We start from the raw sequence: 24034 nt of genomic DNA, 5'->3' as shown, positions 1-24034 counted from the left end.
TGCCATGACAGTCTGTACCCTAAACCTGAGCCCACGTCAACCCATCATCCCTAAGATACTTTTGTCCAGTATTTTATCCTAGGGATGAGGACAATGACCATCATAGTACCAAAAAGTATTCCTGCATTTTGTTATTTTTACTTCTAAGCAGATATTGGAAAAATTCTCAATACAGTCCACTTGCCACATAGTGATATTTTGGTCAGCTAGAAATCTATGTCCAACAGTGGTTCCATAAAATTAAATCACCAAATAACACTGTAGCCACCTTACTATTCAAGTATACCTTATGATGTTTATACACTGATAAAATTACCTTGCAACAGTTTCTCAGAACACACTCCCCCATCCTTAAGTGAGGCACGACTGTTTTATGTATGTTTTAAACATTCAGCTGCCCTTGTAACCTCAGTGATCCAAGCCCTTCAGCATGTAATCTTATAAGAGAATGGTTGGAGCCCGGAGTGATGGCACATGCCTTTAATCCCAGCACTTGGGAAGCAGAGGCAGGTGGATCTCTGAGTTAGAGTGCAGCCTGGTCTACAAAGCAAATTCCAGGACAGCTAGGAATGTTAGGCACACAGGAAAACCCTGTCTTGAAATACCTAAATAAATAAGTAATATAAATGAATAAGAAGAGAGAGAATGATTAGAAAACATTTGAGGTTAGAGGTCAGTGGAGTAAATATGGGACTCATAGGAACACTAGAAGGGCACCCAGGGAAGCTTCCAGATAAGTTACATTTCTATAGAGACTCAGAGGATGATGTTCAAAGAGGAAAAAAAGGTATGAAATTTTATTGTTATATGAGTCATTTACTTCTTTGGGTTTTTTTTTTTTGTTGTTGTTGTTGTTTTGAGACAGGGTCTTTATATGTAGCTAATAGAGATCTGCCTGATGCTGGGATTAGATGGGTGTACCACAATGCCTAGCTGATTTGCTTTTGGGGGAATGTCTTAGTTAGGGTTTCTGTTGCTATGAAGGGACACCATGACCATGGCAATTCTTATAAAAGAAAACATTTAATTAGGGCTGGCTTACAGTTCAGAGGTTTAGTCTGTTATCTGTCATGAGGGGAAGCATCACAGCGTATAGGCAGACATGGTGCTGGAGAAGGAGCTGAGAGTTCTACATCTCGATCTGCAGGCAACAGAAGGAGGCTGCCACACTAGGCCGAGCTTGAGGCTATGAGAGCTTAAAGCCCACCTCCACAATGACACACTTCTTCCAACAAGACCACACCCACTCCAACAAGACCACACCTCCTAATAGTGCCACTCCCTATGGGCCAAGCACCTAATCTAGAGACAAGCAACACATGAGTCTATCAGAAGCCATTCCTATTCAAACCACCACAGCGGGTATTTATGTTTATGTGTATGAATGCTTGCCTGATGTCTGTCTGTGCACCCTAAATGTGCTATGCCTGAGGAGGCCAGAAGAGGGTGTCTGATCCGCTGGGACTGAACTTACAGACAGTTGCCATGTGGGTTGTAGGACTTGAACCTGAGTCCTCTGGAGGAATAACCAGTGTTCTTAACTGCTGAGCCATCTCTCCAGCTCCTCATTTACTTTTTGTACATATGTTTTCTTTTTGTTTTCTTTTAGATAATGCACTTGAGAATGCTCGACTGGAAATTGAAAAATTGAAAAATAGTCTAATAAAACTGAAAGAAAGTGGTGAGTCATTAGCATATGTAGTGACAATAGATCACACAATAACATAATATGTGTAGTGTAAGATATTATTTAGGAGCTGAAGAGGTGGGAGGCTCCATGGTTAACACTTAAGGCTCTTGCGGAGGACCTGAGTTTGGTTGTAGCATCCATGTTGGGCAACTCACAACCACCTGTAACTCCAGCTCCAGGGGATTTGGCACCCTCTTCTGGCCTACATGGACACTCGCACACATGTACAGACACACAGACACTCACACAGAAAGAAAATAATAAATCTTTAAAATGTTTTTACTGATGAAAATCACAAGTACCACTCACGCAGCCATGACTGTTCCTGCTGGCGCAGCTGCCGTCACGTGCTGCCTACGTCACGTGCTGCCTATGTCACGTGCTACCTACGTCACGTGCTGCCTACGTCACTCGCTGCCTACGGAGCAGCAGCTGCTCTGCCAGGAGCTTTCCGTGATTACCTTTAATCCTCCTAACAAGTCAGGTACTGAATAAAATTATCCCCATCTCGTAGATCAGGATGCTGAATCGCGGCAAGGTTAACTGAGTTACCCATTAACTACAAAAACTATCACAGCTGAGGTGTGAATCCTTATATATCTGATTCCATAACCTGTCATCAGGACAAAGAAATCGGACTGTACGGAGACCACTGAAGCCAAGGGCCCTTGCAGTCCACGCAGCAATACCTCACGCCTTTGTCCACGGGAAAGCCAATAGGCTTGGAATGGTGTTGAATGACTTAATCTGACACTGCTACCAGCTATTGCAAAATTTGGGTATTTCAATGGTCACAACAAAAATGATTTCTGGCATGTTTTTATTCATTTTAAATAATTCCAAAATTAGTTATTTCTTCCTTTCTAAATATAGGAATATGATTGTGAACTCAAAAGTGCTTATGGCAACTCATAGGTCAAGCAACTCATAAAACCAGTAAGGCTGCAGAAGATTTAGAGGCGCTACAGCCAGAAGTCCTGGGTGGTACTTACAGAAAACACTGGAAAGCACATACTTTTCATACACCCATGAAATGTTTGCCAAGAGAGGATCAGACAAGTCACCTCTCCAATCACATGGGATTAAACTAGAAACCGGGACAGGAGCATACTGGAAAAAGTTCCCAAATATTTAAAAAGTAAAGAGGATGCTTCCAAAGAGCCTCTGGTGTCGGAGAAAAAGTCACAAGAGATACCAAAAAATACTTTGAATTGGTGAAAATGGAAAGAGGACATTATCAGTGTTTGTGCAATACTGCAAATCGGTGGCTTGAGGGCCAAATCGGTGGCTTGAGGGACTCTCATGGTACTTAATGTTTACACCAGAAATCATGTAAGGCACAAGGCAATCTAAAATTTCAGAATAAGAAGAGTGAATGAAATCTGAACCAAGCAGAAAGGAGAAGCTATTAAAATAGAGCTGAGCTGGGCGGTGGTGGCGCACGCCTCTGAACCCAGCACTCGGGAGGCAGAGACAGGCTGATCTCTGTGAGTTCGAGGCCAGTCTAGTCTCCAAAGTGAGTTCCAGGAAAGGCGCAAAGCTACACAGAGAAACCCTGTCTCAAAAATAAAATAAAATAGAGCTGAGGACCAGATAAGGGCGGTGGTGGCGCACACCCTTGATCCCAGCACTCAGCAGGCAGAGTCAGGTGGGTCTTTGTGAGTTCAAGGTCAGTCTGGTCTACATTACAAGTTCCAGCCCCGCCAAAGCTACATTAGACCCTGTCTCAAGGAGAGAGAGAGAGAGAGAGAGAGAGAGAGAGAGAGAGAGAGAGAGAGAGAGAGAGAGAGAGAGTTAAGGACCAAGGAGATGGCTCAGCAGGAAAAGTGCTTGCCATAAAAATCCCCGAACCCAACTCACAATTAAAAAGATGCAGTGGTGCACATCTGTAATCTTGAGGAAAGCTTGTGGAACAGTGCAGTGTTGTAGCAGAGACAAGAAGAGAGCCTGCTCGGAACAGGCGGAAGGAGAGGACTGACTGCTAAAAGCTGCCCCTCTCCTGCACTCCTCAGTGACACGTCCAGGCACACGCCTGCACACACTCACACGCAATAATAAATAAAACAACTTTCAGGAGGCAGAGGCAGAACTGATGCAAGTTTCAGGCCAGTCTGGTTTATGCTGTGACTTCCAAGACAGCCAGGGCTACCTAATAAGACCCTGTCAGAGGAAGAGGAGGAGGAAGGGAGGACGGAGGAAGAGGAGGGGGAAGGGAGGATGGAGGAAGAGGAAGGGATCCTAAATGCATTAAACTGAATCGTTAGAAATCTTCTATAAAGAGAGTTCCACAGTCGGGCAGCTTCACAAATGAATCTAACACATATGTTAGGAATAAGTAATACTGGTTTTACAACTTCCAAAAGGTCAAAGAAGAGAGAATTCCCAAACTTTAAGTGACCACCAAAACCAGGTGCTATCATACATCCCAGATTAATGCAGAAATACTTGGAAGGGGCAGAGTGGGAAGCAGCTTGTCAGGTGGTCAGATTGAATGCACTCACCAAGAATGGACTGGTTAGTGACTGTTTAGTGAACGCCTCAATGCTGTTAATAAGACTGCTAAGTGGAGGACCCAGGATACCTGACACTCTCACACAGACATACATGCAGGCAAAACACCAATGCACGGGCTGGAGAGATGGCTCAGAGGTTAAGAGCACTGACTGTTCTTCCAGAGGTCGGAAGTTCAATTTCCAGCAACCACGTGGTGGCTCACAACCATCTGTAATGAGGTCTGGTGTCCTCTTCTGGCCTGCAGACATACATGCAGGCAGAACACTGTATACATAATAAATATTTTAAAAAAAACACCAATGCACATAATAAATAAATAAATAAACAAACAAATGAATGAATGAATGAATGAATGAATGAATAAATAAAACAGCAAGTGTCATGGGAAAAAAAATATGTCAGGGGCTTTAAAAAAATTTACACCCAGCTAAAATTTCAGCTCCAGGGCTATTGAGATGGCTCAGTAGGTTAAGGCCATCAAACTTGATGACCTGAATTCAGTTCCCAGGACCCATACGGTTGAAGGAGAGACCCGATGCCAAGTTATCCTCTGACATGCATGCACACACCACACTCAAACACACAGAAAATAAAGAAATGGTTCGTGTTCCCAGAACCCTGTATTTCCGGAAACTCTACACTCAAAAAGTCTTGAGTGAGAAATACAAAGCCTTCTGTTCCGTTCCAGTAGCTGGGAGGGACTCTCCTGTGAAGACAACCAGACAACCACATACGCAGACAACCACTTACGCGGAACTCAGCAGACTGGCACTCATGAGCGTTTAGAGCGAGTGCCTCCCAAAGGAAAACTGTGACCCATGTAGTAACTGCCTTCTTCTCTGTTTAGATGCAACTGACTTACAGAAAGCCAGAGAACATAACCAGAGGCTAGACGAGGAAATTCTGGCTTTGAGAAACCGGGTTCGATCGCTTGACTCCGAGAAAAAGGTGCTTGGAGAAATGGTCAGTGTGCTTCAGTTCCTGGAGTTTACTTATTGTGTCTCCAATAGCAACCAGTGGTGTGAGCGTGCTCTAAGTTGGTCCTTCCGGAGAACTGGTTCTAACAATTGTTGAACTGGTTCTAACAATTGTTGCGCGTCAAGGTACAGAGGTGGTATGTTCTCACCCAGTGTGCTTTAACCCCTCAGTGCTTATGTGTGATTTTTAAGTCCTTGTTCTGAACAGTAGCATCACTGCTGCTGTATAAAGGCCAGGTTTGTTTACTTGTTTTGTTGTTTTTATATGTATGGATGTTTTGCCTGTATGTATGGCTGTGGATCGTATACATGTAGTACCCGAGGAGGCCAGATGGAGGCGTCAGATCCACTGCATAAAGATCATTATAAACTGTCATGTGGGTGCTCGGAACTGAATGCCAGGTCCCTCTGGCAGAGCAGCAAGTGCTCTTCACTGCTGAGCCATCTCGCCAGTTAACACAGTCACCAAATAAAAACATTACTTTTATTTTTGTAAAAGTTTGTGGTTATTAATATGGCATTCACAGTTGTATTATTTTTTAATGATTTCTTCTTGGCAGTCTATTGATTTTTAATATATACTTTCATATGTAGTATTTCCAGCTTCAGATTGTATTAGTTTCATAACCATATTTATAGTATTGAAAACAGTGCAAAGTACTCAAGAAACTTTGTTTTAAAAGTTAAAAAAAAAAGCTGGGCAGTGGTGGTGCACGCCTTTAATCCCAGCATTCGGGAGGCAGAGGCAGGCAGATCTCTGTGAGTTCGAGGCCAGCCTGGTCTACAAAGCGAGTTCCAGGAAAGGCGCAAAGCTACACAGAGAAACCCTGTCTCGGGGAAAAAAAAAAAAAAGTTAAAAAAAAACCCTGCATTTGGACTTTCCTTTGGGCTGCCAGCTCACTAATAATGACATGGAGACTTTTAATTATGAAAGCTTGGCTTTAGCTTAGGCTTTTCCTCAACCAGCTTTTATAACTTAAATTAACCTGCTCCTATTAATCTACATTCTTCCACTTGGCTTGGGTACCTCTCCTCTGTACTGTATGTCCGACTCTCAAACACCTGGATTCATCTTGAGTTCCTCTCTTTGCCTGGAAGTCCCGCCTATTCTCTCCTGCCTAGCTATTGGCCATTCAGCTCTTTATTGAACCAATCACAGTGACACATCTTCACGCGGCGTAAACAAATATTCCACAACAAATACCCATTGGGATAATTGTTATTAAGACAACAAGGAATAGCCGGGCGATGGTGGCGCACGCCTTTAATCCCAGCACTCGGGAGGCAGAGCCAGGCGGATCTCTGTGAGTTCGAGGCCAGCCTGGGCTACCAAGTGAGCTCCAGGAAAGGCACAAAGCTACGCAGAGAAACCCTGTCTCGGGGGGAAAAAAAAAAAAGACAACAAGGAATGACATGCTGTCGAGACTAGAAGAATTAGAAGACTGTGCATAGCTACTTGTGCTGACTGGTTGTACATCAACCTAGAGTCATTCTGGAAGATGGAACCTCAATTTAGAAAATGCCCTCGCCCAGTTGACCTATGGGCAAGCCTGTGGTACATTTCCTTGATTGATAATTGACGTGGGAGGGCCCAATTCACTGTGGGCAGTGCCAATCCTGGGCTGGTAGTTCTGGATGCTATAAGAAAGCAGGCTGAACAAGCCATGGGAGGTAAGCCAGTAAGCAGCACTCCTGCCTCCAAGTTTCTGCCTTGAGTTCTTTCTGTGACTTCCCTCGATGTTACCTGGAAGTTTAGGCAAAATAATCCTTTCCTCCCTAAGTTACTTTTGGTCATAGTATTTTATCATATCAATAGGAACCCTAAGACACCATGCTTGTGGTGATGTACCTCCAACAACGGTGTAATAGCCACTGTTGGAGACAGTATGGAATCCCTCAGAGCATTAACCATAGCATTAACGTGCTCTGGTAATGGTGCTTCCAGGTGTAAATTAAAAGCAAGGATTCAGATATGTATTTCTACCTTCATGTTCATAGCAGCATTGTTTACAACATGCCAAGGATAGAAACAACCTGTGTCATTTGACAAATTTGAAAGGAAATGTGGGACATTATCACACACAATGGAATTAAAAGGAACTGAACTAGGTCCTTTGCAAGAGCAGCAAGTGCTCTTTTGTTTGTTTCTTTTTTTCCAAGATAGGGTTTCTCTGTGTATCCTTGGCTGTCCTGGAACTCGCTGGCCTCGAACTTGGCGATCAGTCTGCCTCTGCCTCCTGTGGGCAGGGATTAAAAGTGTGCACCACCAATGCTCAACACAAGTGCTCTTAACCATCGAGCTAGCCCCCATTTTCTTTTTTTAATTTAATTAATTAATTAATTATTTGTGTCTGTGTATGTATGCACACACTTGTCTGCCAGGGATGTCCATGCCTCTGCAAGCATGGAGGCCAGGTGTCTTAAGTATCTCCCCTGCCTATTCCTTTGAAGCAGGGTCTCTCCCTGAACATAGATATTCTTTTGAGGCAGGGTCTCTCCCTGAATGTAGCGCCCCTGTTTTCTCCGCCAGGCTGAAAGCCAGCAAGCCCCAGTGATGCTTCTGCCCGTGTTCCCCGGGGAGCTGGGATTACAGGCGTGTGTGGAACTTCCGACTTGTTACAAGGTGCTGGGGTCCACGCTCCCGTCCTGGTGATTGTGCAGCCATCTCTCCAGCCTCACCTCTGTTTTCTCACCGGGGTTCTATGAAGAGTAGAAGTTTAAACAATTAGACAAACATCGACTCATAAAAGTTTTACAATTTTGTGGTGGGATCCAGCATGTCTACATTATTTTTGTCTGCTCTGTGGTCACAAAGTGATTCTTATCCTTTCTAATAAATGTCTTATAGTTCTAGTGTACCCATTTAGGTTTATGATCTATTAAAGATAATTTTTTGTTTATGCAGTGATGAAAGGGTTAAGGCTTGTTCATTTCCTAAAGTGCATCTAGTTTTCCCAGAAGCAGTTGTTGAAAATAACTATTTCTTTCTTGAGTTACATTGTCACCTTTGTCAAAAATCAATTGTATGGGTTGGAGAGATGACTCAGTGGTTAAGAACACTGGCTGCTCTGCCAAAGACCCCAGGTTCAATCCCCAACGTCCACATGGCCTCTCACAACCTGCTGTAACTCCAATCCCATGGATTCTGATGCCCTCTTCTGACTTCTTCAGGCACTGCAGGCATGTGGTGCACAGATGTGCATGCAAGCAGAACACATAAAATTAAAAAGTTAAAAACAAAACAAAACAGGCAGTGATGGCACAAGCCTTTAATCCCAGCACCCCAGAGGCAGGTGGATCTCCAAGTTTGAGGCCAGCCTGGTCTACAGAGTGAGTTACAGAACAGCCAGGGCTACACAGAGAAACCCTGTCTCCAAAAACAAAAACAAAAACAAACAAACAAAGGAGTCAGTTGTTTGGGTCTTCATCTGGACACTCTGTCCCACTCATCCAAGTGTCTGTTTTTAAAACAGTTATATACTGTGGCTTTATTGTAAGTCTTAAACTAGAAAGCACCACAGCTCCGACTTTGGGCTTTTTTCCAAGTTGTAATCCAGTTCTTCACCATTTCCACATTCAGTTTTGACATAAACACCTGTGAGGGGTTTGATGGCATGGCATGCACTGTCACACAAGCTTGAGGAAACCTTACCTTTTAACAATATTGAATCCTCGAAACGATGGAGGTGTCGTCTCCTGATGTCAGCCTTCTCTGCAATGTTTTGCATCTTGCAATGCACACATCTTACACATACTTAATCTTTAAAAATATTTTAGAAGGGTTTTGTCAACTTCACACAACAAGCTGGAGTCACCTGGGAAGAGGGACCCTCAGTTGAAGAATTTCCTCCACCAGATTGGCCTGTGGGCAAGTCAGTTGGGGGCATTTCCTTAATTAATGGTTGATGTGAGAGGACCATGCCCACCGTGGGCAGTGCCACCCCCGTAGGTGATCATGGATGTCTGAAAAAACAGGCTGAGCTAGCCAGGCACAGCTAGCCGGTAAGCAGTGTTCCTCTGTGGCCATCGTTCCAGTTCCTGCCTCCAGCTTGAGTTCCTGCCTTGGTTTCCTTCCGTGACAGACTGGAACCCGTAGCTAAATGAACCCTTCCTTCCCTTGATACCTTTGCTCAGAGTTTGGTCATAGCCACAGGGAGCAGAGTGGGAAGCTTCTGCCTGGGGGAGTGTGAGTCTTGATTCCTGTGGGCTGACAGTTTCCACAAAGTATGTGAGAGCTGTAGCTATTGTCTCCGATAAAATCTGTGTTCCCGCTTGGTGGCTCTGGCTGCGTCTTGGCTGGGTGCCCTGGTGATGCGTCAAAGGTCCTGTTCATTTTTACCTAGCTTGCCTGTGTCAGGGTGGTTGTTTCTGTTGTTCTGTCTTCAGGTCGACTTCATTTTTTCTATATCGTTCATGGTATTTCCAATCTCATCCAATGCATTACTCATTTCAGACGGACTTTTTCTTCTCTAACAATTCCATTTTTAAAAAATCCCCTTCATTTCAACTCATTGTGTTTTAGAAAACGCACTCCTTGGCTGAGTCTGTTTCTCTCATGTACTTTCTTGTCCTTGCTTTCGTTGCTTGAGAAAGTCCTACATGCAGACATTTTGGCCGAATCCACACCCACTCCCTCCCTTCAGTTCCTCCTGCTTCATCTCCCAAGTACTGAGATAACAAGTGTGCACCACCACACCCAGATAATACATGTGTTCGTACTAAAACCTCTTACAGCCGGGCGGTGGTGGCGCACGCCTTTAATCCTAACACTCGGGAGGCAGAGGCAGGCGGATCTCTGAGTTCGAGGCCAGCCTGGGCTACCAAGTGAGTTCTAGGAAAAGCACAAAACTACACAGAGAAAACCAACAACAACAACAACAACAACAAAAACTCTTACAAACTGCTCAGCACACTGTGAGTTTTTTTTTTAAGACTTTTGTTGTAGTTGTTGTTCTTTGTTTTTGTTTTTTGAGATAGGGTTTCTCTGTGTAGTTCTGGCTGTCCTGGAACTCACACTGTAGGCCAGGCTGGCCTAGAACTCAGAGATCTACCTGCCTCTGCCTCACAAGTGCTGAGATTAAAGTTGTGCACCACCACTGCCTGGCTTTAAAGACTTATTTTTAATTATGTGTGTCTGTGTGTAGTATGCTCACATGAGTACAGGTGCCCACAGAGACCAGAAGTGTTGGATTGTGAGACCAAAATGAGCCATTTTAGAAATAAGACCAAAATGCTTTCACCCTAAAACTAAGGCCTAAGATTTCTCCTTTTAGGAATAGGCCATTAGTTACTGAAACCAGTCAGTTCAGATTCCAGAAACCAGGAAGTGTAAAAGTACAGAGTCACAAGATAGTCACGAAGTAATGCCTGCCAGACTATGGAATGTCCTCTCCCTGGTTTCCAGGGTAACTGACCACAGAAATGCCCCCACCTGAGGGCAGCCAATGAGAATGGTGGCGGGCAACCACTCCCTTAGAAGTAATTTCTAGAAATCCCTAGAAGCAAGCCAATCAGAATTGTACCTGTACTAGCACCCCTAAATGATGTAACCTTGTGACTTTTCCCTTTAAAAACTGAACTTGCAGACAGGTGGGCGCTTCCTCCAGCCTCCACTGCTTTGGATGTATTGGACGAAGTCCCTGCCTAGGCTTGTATTGCTTTTGGATATCCAGAATTAAACCTTGCTTTTGCATTCCGGCATGCTCGTCTTTGGTGGTCTCTCTGGGGGTCACGATCTGGGCACAACAGGATCACCTGAAGCTGGAGTTTAGGCAGTTGTGAGCCACATGTGAGTGCTGGCCAAAGCAGAATACAGTGTCTTGTGAAATCTGTTCTTCCATTACATTTTCCTCAGATGTTGTAGGAAAAATAAGAATTTTATCCAGATTTGCCCTTTCTTATGATGTCTGGGAAGGATAATTTTTTTTTTTTTTGGCTGGGGGTGGGGACAACAGAGGGACGGGGGTGGGAGGGACGACGGACTTTGATCAAGACAGGATTTCTCTGTGTAGCCTATCTGTCCTGGAGCTCACTATGTAGACCAGGCTGGCCTTGAACTCATAGAGATCCATCTGCCTCTGCCTCCCAAGTGCTGGTATTAAAGGCACGCGCCACTAGCGACAGGTGGATAATAATATTTTGTATCTGATCTTTCTGCCCCATTTTCTCTGTTCTTCCGTGCGAAGGTGAAATGGAGAATAAATCCATCAGGCCGTGGAAGAAGAGTGGTCACTCTAGGTTGCTTCCCAAGCCAAAAGGGTTTTCCTCAAGGCTTCTCTGGTGGTAATGGCTGAAATGCTTTCAGTTCATTCCTTTTTCGATGTAGACATTTTTATGTGTATGTTTGTTTTGCCTACACATATGTATGTGCACCCCATGAGTGTCTGGTGCCCACAGAAGTCAGAAGAGAGCATTGGGTCCCCTGGAACTGGAGTTCCTGATGGTTGTGAACCACCATGCAGATAGTTGGGAACTGGACCCACATCCTCTGGAAGAGCAACATGTGCCCTTAGCTGTGAGCCGCCTCTGCAGCCCCAAAATGATTTCATTTCTGATACAGTCATTTTCTTTTGTCTATGGTGGTGACCACGATGGCAGCATCTGTTCCATCATCCGTAGGAGGCAGGCTAACCTAGGAGGCAGGTCCCAAGATGACCTTAAAATCCCAGGAGTTGCCGGGCGGTGGTGGCGCACGCCTTTAATCCCAGCACTCGGGAGGCAGAGGCAGGCGGATCTCTGTGAGTTCGAGGCCAGCCTGGTCTACCAAGTGAGTTCCAGGAAAGGCGCAAAGCTACACAAAGAAACCCTGTCTCGAAAAACCAAAAAAAAAAAAAAAAAAAAATCCCAGGAGTTATTGAGGAAGCCCAGGGACGGATCTATGAAGAGCAGGTACAGGCGGGTAGAGCCTTCAGATCTAGTGCAGGTGCAGCATCCCTTCCAGCAGATGTCAGAGCAGGACGGGGCTCAGACTCTGTTGTAACTGAGGCAGCCTCAGCTAGCCAAGAGTTCTGCCGCAGCCATAACCTGTGGCGGAACCCCAGGGACTGGGAGGCCTCATCTTGCTCAGGGATCCCCTGAAGTGGCCCTCTGTATCATAGAATTCTTGATCTGGGAGAAGACCCTTAGCTACACCTGCCTAATCTGCCTCCCTCTGTGCCCAGCATCACGTGACCTTCTTTATCTCTCTTACTGTAAAAGATGCTCAGGAGCCATCTCAGTCTCCTCAGTACTCAGCATTGAGCCTCACGAGTTTGGTTTGAGTAGATCTGTGTGTCAGTCATCTTCAAGACTTTGGTATAAACCAGATTTCCTTTCCTTATTGAAACTTGAAATAGATATGTACCTAGAAAATGACAAGATACACTTCACCCACATGCTGGAGCACACTTATAAAGATCATTGCAAATAAACATTCTTCTTTGATCAGTTAATAGATACAGCCTATAATTACACAGATTACTAACTATATAGATAATAGTATATGATATGTAGAGACAGGGGAGGCAGAGGGTCTCTCTAGCCCAGGCTGACCTGGAGCTTATTAGGTAGGCCAGGCTAGCCTTGAATTTAGCCTCCTGCCTCTGCTCCCTGGGTGCTGGGATTATAGGTGTCTGTCACATTGGGAGACCCATCAAACATTATCAGTGAACAGTGATCCATGTGAGTTAAAGGACTTTTTAAGGCAGTTCCTGAAGGAGGGTGGTAACTGAAAATGGATTTTTTTTTCCCTCTAAAGTTCTTTCACAAAGAAAAGGCTGCAGCTGCCTTAACTAAGGTTGGCAGCCAGGTGATGAGTTACCAATAGCTATTAACCCCAGGATCCCTCTGAGCTGAGGAACTGAGTGAGCAGGTCAGCACAGTTGTTTCCCACGAGTCTGTTTTCTCAACCTTGACCTGGCACCCTCCATCACTGTCATGGATGCTCAGCCTGCAGGTGGGCAGTCTTTCCTGACCACTGCTTATTGTATTTTATGACAAAAGGAAATAAAAAGATAGTGTCAGGTTCATTTTATGTCAGCCTGAATGGGCTTCAAATATCCCTAGTGCATCTGAGAACCTTCACAAAATAGGTTAACATTTGAATCTGCAGACTGAGGAAAGCATGCCAACCATGTGTGGGTAGGCCTCATCCAATCAACTGAGGGAGTGAATGGAAAAAAAAAAAAAAAGAAGGGAGACTCTGTCTCTCTCTGTCTCTGTCTCTGTCTCTCTGTGTCTCTGTCTCTGTCTCTCTCTCTCTCTCTCTCTCTCTCTCTCTCTCTCTGCATGTGTAAAATCTGTTGGTTATATTTCTCTGGGAAGCCCTTCTTAATACATGTGGAAGCTAATACTTGAGAATCTACTTCTTGTAGTGAGTACTGGTGATTTGCCATAAATCATGGATTTTTTTTGTTTTGTCCTGTTATATTGCTGTTTCAGACAAGATCTCTCTCTGTAGCCCAAGCTGGCCCCAAATTTGCTACCCTCCTGCCCCAGTCTCCCAAAAGCCGGCATTATAGCTGTGCGCTACCATGCTCAGTTGACAGAATTCACAAAATGCTAACAGAAATCCCAGGAGGCAGCAATTGTTCACCTGGCTGAGGGAACCAAGGCCACAGATTCATAACTGTAAGAACCGTGGTGTCCGTCAGGCGGTGGTGGCACACACCTTTAATCCCAACACTTGGAAGGCAGAGGCAGGCAGATTTCTGTGAGTTTGAGGCCAGCCTGGTCTACAGAGCTAGTTCCAGGACAGCTAGGGCTGTTACACAGAGAAACCCTGTCTTGAAAAACCAAAAACCAACCAAACAAACAAAAAAACCCATGGTGTCACAGTTCTGCCTGACCTCAGAGCCCGGGGCTTTGCCCCTGAATCTCTCAAGCCCAGTCACTGTGGTCCTTAGCACTACACAAGCAAAGCTCTGTTCCTGCTCCCACGCCACACCTGTCACCACGCCTTCACGTCTGGGTGCCCTGCAGCAGGTTTTCCCTGGAGAATTTTCTTGAAAATAAAAACGTGCAGGTCATTCTTTGTTTTTTTAAAGGGAAGTCACTTCCTTTCCTTAGACACCTAAAAGCATGATAGCGTTTCTAAATGCCGTCAGGTCCATCAGTAAGTAGATGCCTGTCGCTGTCTGTCTGCATGAAGACATACTTGGTAGAAAGAGAGAACCGATTCCCACAAGCTCCCCTCTGACCTCCACAGATGGTGGCATGCACAAACTCTACCCGTAGACACAAAGTAGAAACATGGAATGGCTTTCGTCAAGAAGAAATTCAAGCTATTTGTCAAGGATAACAGTGTCCACGGTGTATTAATGTTTATCAAGCCACGATGAGTGTGAGACTCTCACGAAGAGCGGCTCACATGATCCCTGGCGCAGACATCCTCAAAGAAGGTATATATTTGCATATTTTTGAGAGCTTTAGGGGATTTGACCAAAGCAAGAGTTGGCCAGAAAGAAAAAAAAAAAAGAGTTGGCCAGGAGTTGATAGAGCCTTATTTGGTTCTAGAGTTCATTTTCTACACAGTACCAACTCTCGTGGAGATTCATAGAGATTTACATAGGGAATTACTTCTAACCTAGCATAACAGCATGCCCAATGGTGTGTACAGAAGCCACTCCACATAGAGGTGAGTGGGCAGTGTTTCGTCCTCTATAATGCCATAGCCATCTGTGACTGAGAGGGGACAGCAGCAGGACCTACTTGTCAGTCTACAGTCAGGAGCATGGAGTGAGCCCCACCTCCCAGACAGAACATCCCCAGTGCTGTGTTCTGAGCCGTTAAACTGTTCCCAAAGTCCTTGGCAATTGGCCCTTGTGAAGGAGCAACCTGCGACAAGTCACTGGCTTTCCTTTGTCTTTGCTGACTGACAGGTGAGGTGAGCTCCCTTTAGACACCAGAGAGCTCATCATTTGCGTCCATATCCACCTTCAGACTTTGGCCACTGGTCTCATGAAGTATGTAATTGCTCAGATGCAGAACTGTATTCAATATGCCATAAGTGATGGTAAATTTTACACACATATTTGTAAAATATGTTCAAATGCTTTCAAATATATTATTTTTCAAATATAAAATAAGCTATGTCAGCCAGTGTTATTATATATTAAGTATAAATTATAAATTATTATTCAGTTTTCAAACATATTATTTGAAAAGGCTATCTTAAACATTTTTTAATGTATCATAGATAGTTTTATTTTTTCTGAAATTGAATGTGGGAATTTTTTTTCTATAATCAGCTTGATACAATACAAATTCTTATCCTAATAGTGAAATGTTTCACTAAAACTTGCCCAGTGATTGAGTAAAACCAAAACTTATTATAAGCCACAGTCATCCTAGGGTCTCCCCTGCTAGGTAGTCTCCCTGGTTCTGTGAGTTGCAGTCTGATTGTTCTTTGTTTTATATCTAGAACCCACTTATGAGTGAGTACATACCATGTTTGTCCTCCTGGGTTTGGGTTACCTCACTCAGGATGATATTTTCTAGTTCCATCCTTTTGCCTGAAAATTTCATGCTGTCATTGTTTTTCTCTGCTGAGTAGTACTCCATCGTGTATATGTACCATATTTTCTTTATCCATTCTTCAGTTGACGGGCATCTAGGTTGTTTCCAGGTTCTGGCTATTACAAATAGTGCTGCTATGAACATAGTTGAGCATGTATCTTTGTGGTATGGTTGAGCATTCCTTGGATATATGCCTAAATATCCTAAACATTTTTTAAAAATCTGTCTTTGAGCCAGTTGTGATGGCACACACCTGTAAGTCTGGCTTTGGGACTCAAAGGCAAGCAAAGCAGATCTCTGTGAGCTCAAAGCCAGCCTGGTCTACAGAGTGCAATCAGACAGCGAAAGCTACACAGTGAGACGGTCTCAAAAAAAAAAAAAAAAAAAAAAAACAGTTAAAATACATGGCATTCTTTTCTCTCTCTCTCTCTTTTTTTTTTTTTTTGCTTGTAGTTTTTTTTTAACTTTAAATGATTGTTTGAGGTTGTAATTATATCATTTTTTCCTTTTTCTCCCTCCAAAGCCTCCCATGTACACTCCCTCCACCATGCTTTCTTTTAAATTCATGGCCTCTTCTTAAATTGTTGCTATACACACACACACACACACACACACACACACACACACACACACACGCACGCACGCACGCACGCACGCACGCACCATACACACATGCACACATGCACACACACACATAGATTCTTAAATATATAAATACAACCTCCTCGGTCTGTACCATGTTACCGGTATGTTTGTGTTTTCAGGACTGACCACTTGGTATTGGATAGCCAATTGGTGACTCTGGGGCAGACTGTTTCTCCCACTCTGATCCTTCTTTAGTTGTCTGTAGTTCTTTGTCTGGGATTGAGGCCTCCTGATCTTTCCCCCATCCATGTAAGCATGTCTATTGGTGTTCTTGTTCAGGATGACATTCTAATAGTAGGAAAATGTAGGGTGGTCTTAGTTCTAAGAGTTTAGGTGTCTCCCTGTTTTATATTAAAGCATCAGGCATCATGTGAGTGGGGCTAAAGAATGCCTGCCTTGAGTGTTGAATGCATTAGAGTGTCTTATGGGGGACATGCAAAAGTGTTCACTAGGATAGATGTTGAGTAATGATGAGGGAGAAGAGGCTTTGGGGAAAAATATAGTCTTCCTCCTCTTTAGGCCATGCTATAAATTAACACAATTCTCAACATTTTGTCCAAATACTGTCAGGAGGAATCTAACTCACTCTGGAGTCTTTGCATCCATGTTTTAAAGTAGCATCCCTTCTCCTTTCTAGCTCATCAGTTTGAGATTGCTATTCCTGTTTTCTGGACCTTGAACACGAGGACTGTAAAGAGTAACTTGATTAATGCAACAGGATGCTTTAGAGCTTTTTTCTAATGCTGGTTCCCTTTGGCTCACTGCCAGACAGCAAAAGCCCAAATCAGTAATTAAAAAGAACAGTTGATCTAACCCGAGAAAGAAGGTAAAACTTGTTGGAAGACACTTCATGGGGTTTGTCTCAGAGAAAAATAGCTAAGAAATGTCGCTTGGGGCTGGAGAAACAGCTCAGTGGTGTTGAGGTGTTGACTCCTTTCTCAGAGAATCCGGGCTCAGTTCCCAGCTCTCACACAGCAGTTCACAACCTACGGAAAGTCTTTAAGTGCCAGCCTCAAAGGCTTTCTCCCAGAGTTCAAAGGGGGCTACAACCAGCGAAGGAACAAATCTGAGGGATGGGGAATGAATCTACTCACAACATGCTCTTTCTATCCATGTCTCTTTTTTCTCTGCCTCTGATCTCTCTTTATTCTACCCCAAGTCTCTGAAGTTTCCAGTTTTTATACACATACAATCAGCAATTCTCTGGCCAAAGCAAGGTCACAAGGCTTGAATTCTTTCAGGGTCATAAAAGGCCGATAAGAGTTTACAGAGGCAGTGACTGTCAGGCTTTCTTTATGACTCAAAGAGGGAGGGACTAGTGAAAGCCTCAGTGAACTCTTAAAGGGAACAGGTCAAATGAGAGGGAGAGAGGCCTTAAATCAATTAGGGAAATCTAAGAAGGGAAAAGGGAACCCATGTGTAATACTGCATTCCTAAGTGTGGTTAGATAATAAGCTAATTAATAAACTGAGGTGAAAGTAAGTACGAAATGTTAAGAATTTGTTAGTGTGAGGTTAGCTTGGGGCAGCACTTTCCTATCCGGTGGCGGGGTGAGCCCAGGGCACACTTGTTCCCTGTCTATCTAAAGGCTGTGAATCAACAATTCAGACATGTTGTAATTCAGTGTCCTTGGGTGTCTGAGAATGTCTCAAATGAGATTCTTTTGTCTGGACACTTAGTACTGACCAAATGTCTGCCAGTGAAGATAACCGCAGGAAGGCAGACCTCTCTACCTTTACATTGGAGAAATGAGCAAAGATCTGGTTGTGGGAAACAGCTCTTGACTGTGTGACTGTTTTCACACATAGCTAGGGGATGTTATCAATATACCCCAAATGCATAGGGGAAATTGTGCCCAATACATGATCAAACACTTCTAAACTGTCAGAAATAAATTACAATTTATTTGTAGCATATGAGAATAAGCTACGGCTTCTGCAGCAAGAAGTCTGTAGTAAGAAACAGCCAATTCATTCAAAAAGGCAATAACTCCAACATGCCTTGTGTGATAGCTTAGTCCTCCACCAGAACCCTTGGTTTTGATAGGTTGACCTTTATCGATGACAGCTGAATCCCTACTGTATAATCCTGCGGCCTGTAATATCTCGTGATAATGGCTCCTGACAACCATCTGTAATTTGGGTTCCAGGAGGTCTGATGCCCTCTTCTGGCTGCCAAGGTCATTGCATTCATGTGGTGCATATACACACATAAAGGCAAACACTCATACACATAAAACAAGAATAAATGTGTCTTTTAAAAGAAAAGAAATGTAGTCTATTTGGGGGTCTGGCAAGATGAATCGATGAGTAAAGATGCTTACTGTACAAGCTTGGAGACCTGAGTTCAACCTCTGGAACCACAAAAAGGTAGAAGGAGAAAAACTCCGCAAAAGTTGTCCTCTGACCTCCATCCACATGTGTACCATTGCATGAATATGCCCTCACACACCATGTGCGTGCGCACGCACACCCACACCCCCCACACACACACACAATAACAATAAAAATTTAATACTCACTTGAACAAATGTAGCTTATTTTAAGGATATTTTAGTAAGGCTTTCGTGTATTTAACCTGGTGATTTATTTGGATTGAGATTTCCATCTGGGAGCCTGAGTTATCAGTAACATAGGAAGACTGAAGAGACACCAGTATGAAAGACCAAGAGGCAATTAAAGTTCAGGATTTTAATGAGGTAAGAAATGAAAATAGAAGACGATACTCTGCTTTGAGACAAGTTTCGTACAGCCAGCCTGGCTACAAACTCACCATGCAGCCAAGGCTACCCTTGAACACCTAATCCCCCTGCTTGAAAAGATAATTCTTCAGTTATATTTCTTAATACACGTGAGGCAAACCACATAAGAATTCACATAACACTGCAGACAGGCAGAGAGAGGGAGGACAGCTCTGGGGATGGTCCATCTCCAGCTCATTCTGGTGAAAAGTTTACAGAAGACCTCCACAGAGAAGTCAGTGAGGCTTGTGGAAACCATCGCGATGACTGAACTTACTGAGAGTTCAGAACTATACGGCGCACTGTCTCTGAGCAGAGTGTCCATATATGTCCAGACACTGTTGTCCTTGGTTTTCATCAGGGGAAACTGAGGCTAAGAATGACGAAATAACCAGCTCTTACACTGTTGGTGCTAAAACACAGGGGCACGGCTCTGTCCTACCAGGTGTGTTTGCCCTTGACGGCCTGTTCTTTCCATGGAGCATGTCAAGGGGGTTCTCACTCTGTGCTCACGAAGGCTCACTTTGATTTTAGGCAGATTCCCTGGTAGTCTTTACACCCAACAAAAAGTGGATGTGGATGTGTCTGTATAGAATAGAAATTAAAAGTAGCACTTATGAAATGTGGACTTGAAAGTCAGCAACAGCTGTATGACCTTAGGAAATGACGTAACATCCGAGACCTATGTCTGAAATGTGATGATAGTTACGTTCCCATCCCATAGTGATCCTTCAGAAACAGTGAGATAATCCATGTAGAGCCTTCACCATAGTGTCTGAAGCATGATAGACCCTGAGCAAACGGCAGCCATTACAATTATTACCCCAGTTATCATCAGTGTTTCATTTGGGAGGATTCTGTCAATATCTTACATTTGGGGCCTGGGGAAATGGCTTAGAGTGGTGGTTCCCAACCTTCCTAATGCTGATAACATATTTCCTCATGTTGTGGTGACCCCAACAATAAAATTGTTTTCATTGCTACTTCCTAACTGTAATTTTACTACTGTTATGATTTGCAATGTAAATATCCGATATGCAGAATGGTCTCTGGTCACCCCTGTAAAAGGGTCCTTCATGACCCCCTTTGGGGGTCGACCCACAGGTTGAGAACCACTGGCTTAGAGGGTAAAGGTGCTTGCTGCCAAACCTGACAACTTGAGTTTGATTCCTGGGACCCATATAGTAGAAGAAGAAAACTAACTCTCAGAAATTGCCCTCTGACAAATATTGTGTGTGTATTCTCCCTCCCACTAAATAAATAATAAAATTTAAACATATTTAGCACATGGTTAACATTTATAAAATGCCTTCAAAGCACCTATTCCACCTACCATGGTGGCTGTGCTGTAGGCAGGACAAGGCTCACTACATGCAGCAGTTTTACCTACTGGCTTGCAGAGAAAAATGGGTCCTGTGAACGAGTTTTCCTAAGTCTCTATATCCCACAAGTGATTTTAACATTGAGTTAAGAAGGTTATTGTAATAGTTCACAAAGTGAGTTACGCAAAATGCTTTTTCCAGATATTGAAAATGAGCCAAGAAAATATTAAAGTGCTTGACAGTGACTTGTCAGAAGACCGGGAGAAGCGACAGCAACTGGCATCTGCTTTCGTTACTATTCAGAAGTCCTTGAGAGTGGATAGTGAGGTATCACATTCAGGGTGGCGGTTTCTTCTTGTTTTTCTAGTTTAGGGATTTCATGTGACCATTTGTTTCTATTTTAAAACAAATTATGGCTTCGGGGAGACAGCTCAGTAGGTAAGAGTCCTTGCTATGCAAACATGTGGACCTGAATTCAAATCCCCAGCACCATGTAAAAATTTAGACATGAAGAAAAAAAAAAGCAGCATGTGGTGGTGCACACCTTTAATCCCAGTACTGAGAGGCAGAGCCAGGCGGATCTCTGTGAGTTTGAAGCCAGCCTGGTCTACAGAGTGAGATCCAGGACAGGCACCAAAGCTACAGAGAAACCGTCTTGAAAGAAAAAAAAAAAAGTTAGGCATAACTGTGTGTGTCTGAAACCTCAGCATTGGGAGACAGAGATCAGTGGCCAGTCAACCGAGCAGAAGCAGCCAACTTCCCATTCAGTGAGAGACCCTGCCTCAAAGGAACAGGCAGAGTCATGGAGTAAGACATCCAACTTCCTGCTTCACACACCCATACTGAGCTCTCATGCCTGGGCCCTGCAACACAATAAGGAAAATATAGCTTAGTTTGGGGCACTGTCATTCAGTACCATTGGCTGTGTAGCTTAAACAATGGAAATCTATTTCCTTACAGTCCTGGAGGCTAGGAAGGCCTGGCCGCCTTCTTCATCCTCTTGACAGGGTGTGACCCATGTGTCTCTTCTCTTCTTACAAGGGCTCCAACCTGTTAGACTAGGGCCCCACCCTTCTGTTCTCATTTAGGCTGGCTTTAGGAGCCCCCTCCCCCTTGCTGCCTTTTTACACCCCCACCCCCACCTTCCATTCCCTCTGACTTCAAAACTTTCAGAGGACATCAAGTAGCTCCTCTCCTAAAGTAAGTGTCATGTAAGCTTTTTGCAAACTGTCCTTCCCCTCACTGCATATCTGTGTGATCTGTGTGACAGTGTGAGAAAAATGTGTAACTACACATGAACTGTGTAGAAACAGATCATCTGAGGAGTAGAGGAAATGTTGCACATGAGTCACTGAGCACACATCAGCAACAGGATCTGCAGTTAAGGGCAGAGTCTGAAGTCGCACAGACTTGGGAAGCGGCTTTAGTTTTCCCGGCTACATGAGGCTAAGTTCTGGTACTCTGCCCAGCCCTAGTTTCAGAAGCAGCCCTGCTAGAGGTGCTTAGTAAAGCTACACCACACTGCAGCACAATATTCTATGAAAGACGCTGTGAGATACATTTTAAATTTATTATTATTGTTGTATATGATCAGGGAGATAACACATTGCCACAGCACAGTGCCGAGGCCCCAGGACAACTCCGTGGAGTCAGTTTTCTCCTTTCACCCTCGCATGGATTCCAGGGATCAAATGTAGGTCACCAGGCGTACATGACAAGCTCATTCACCTGCTGAGCCATCTTGTCAGCCCTGTATTTTTAAGGCAAATAAATATTCAATTCAGGAGCTGAAGGTTTTACTTTTATTCAAGCTTTGTTTAAAATAGTAATGACTGTGGACACCCAATCTTTCAACCTGTAAAAGGTAAACACTGAAACACTGCATTTGGTACCATTTAAAACTGAACAATTTGTTAGGACCATTTCAAGAATCCTTTGTAGAAATTGTATTCCTTTGCAGGGAAGTAGACTTGATTTATCCTACAGAATATCTTTATTTTCTTTTTTGTTTTTGTTTTTTAACTTTTTTTTTTACTTTTTAAAAATTCTTTATTATTTAAAACAATTTTAAATTTAAATATATTTTTATCATAAAAAAATCTTCATTTCTTAAACAGGAATTCCAAAAATCAAAGTCAGAACTTCTGTGCCTTTATAAAGAAATTCAAAGTCTTCCAAGGATTGAGGGCAGAGAGCAGTTTTTAATAGCATATAACCTGCTACAAAGAGAGAATTCTGAATTAGAAGCCAAGGTGAGATTGAACTATTGATTATTTGAGTGTTCAATAAATATTTAACATGTCTTGTATGTGGATAGAGTAAAAGGAAACTTTAAGTAGCAGATTTAGAAATCAAAGTTTCTTTTACTAGGATATAACAAAATGACATATAGTGTAGGTTATAAGTCAGGGCAAACATTTAGACTTCAACTGCCCATGGATGTCTTAAATCAGCTTCCTATCAACCGAATTTCTGGAGTGTGGATTACGGTGTGGAATGTAGGAAGGGAAAGGTCCGCAATCCAGGGAGATGTGTGGGGAATGGTCTACAACTAGCCTTTGCTTTGGGGACACTGCTAGCAAGGTGAGTCATCAGCATGCATAGTCAATCCCACTCCTGAACAAAAACTGAGAAGAAGAGGAAGAAGAAAAAGAGGAGGAGGAGGATAAGGAGGAGGAGCAGCAGGAGGAGGGGGAGATGAGGAAGAAGAAGAAATGAAGAGGAGGAGACAATGATGGAGGAGAAGATGAGGAGGAGGAGATGAAAAGGAGGAGACAATCATGGAAGAGGAGATAAGGAGAACAACTCAAAACATTTCTAGTCTAAGACAATATAAGATCACTTAATGCTCTTTAAGCCCTTGAATCTGCCCACAGGAGTCTGTCTGTCTGTGAGGTTTTTGAAGAAGTCTTAGTTTTATGGTGGTATTGTGTTCCCCAAAATATTGTGCACCCTAATAAACTTATCTGGGGTCAGAGACAGAACAGCCACTAGATACAAAGGCTAGAAAATGGTGGCACTCACACCTTTAATCCTAGCATTCCAGAGGCAAAAATCCATCTGTTCAAGGATACAGCCAAGCATGGTGACTCTCGCCTTTAATCCCAGAAAGTAAGCCTTTAATCCCAGGGAGTGGTGGTAGAAAGCAGAAAGGTATATAAGGTGTGAGGACCAGGAACAAGAAGCATTTGGCCTGGTTAAGCATTTGGCTGGTTAAGCTTTCAGGCTTCTAGCAGCAGTTCAGCTGAGACCCATTTGGATGAGGACTCAGAAGCTTCCAGTCTGAGAAAACAAGACCAGCTGAGAAGTTGGCCAGGTGAGGTTAGCTGTAGCTTGTTCTGTCTCTCTGATCTTCAAGTGTTCACCCCAATACCTGGCTCAGGTTTGATTTTATTAATGAGAACTTTTAAGACTCAGGGCAGTTTTAACAGAATATCATAGACTAGGCAGTTTAAATGACTATTGCCTACAGCTCTGCAGGTTGGGAAATCCAAAGTAGGGTGCCAATAGACCCCCGTTTGGTGAAGGCTGCTTTCCAGTTTGCAGATGGCCATCTTCTCCTGGTTCTTTCTTCCTCCTCCTCTCTAATCTTTGTGTGTATGTGCATGATATATGTGTGCATATGAATATTCGTGTGTGGTGTGTGTGTGTT

At 43.6% G+C, this 24034-nt stretch overlaps 1 protein-coding gene across 6 annotated transcripts in view; it reads left to right on the top strand.

The window, feature by feature from the left end:
- Ccdc30 (coiled-coil domain containing 30) overlaps nt 1-24034 on the top strand; it is a 106706-nt gene that overhangs the window by 25149 nt on the left and 57523 nt on the right. The window contains exons 4-7 of one of the 6 annotated variants that reach the window (XM_028886479.2): nt 1610-1681; nt 5052-5167; nt 20584-20709; nt 22500-22634. In XM_028886479.2, coding sequence (XP_028742312.1) covers nt 1610-1681; nt 5052-5167; nt 20584-20709; nt 22500-22634 — 449 coding nt within the window. Of the gene's footprint in view, nt 1-1609; nt 1682-5051; nt 5168-14871; nt 15039-18919; nt 19019-20583; nt 20710-22499; nt 22635-24034 lie in introns of those variants that run through there. The other 5 variants (XM_037202898.1, XM_037202897.1, XM_028886480.2 and 2 more) reach the window with 5 other exon arrangements.

Source organism: Peromyscus leucopus, chromosome 2 (genome assembly GCF_004664715.2).
Source record: "Peromyscus leucopus breed LL Stock chromosome 2, UCI_PerLeu_2.1, whole genome shotgun sequence".
Lineage (NCBI taxonomy): Eukaryota > Metazoa > Chordata > Mammalia > Rodentia > Cricetidae > Peromyscus > Peromyscus leucopus.
This window is presented reverse-complemented; position numbering and strand designations above follow the sequence as displayed.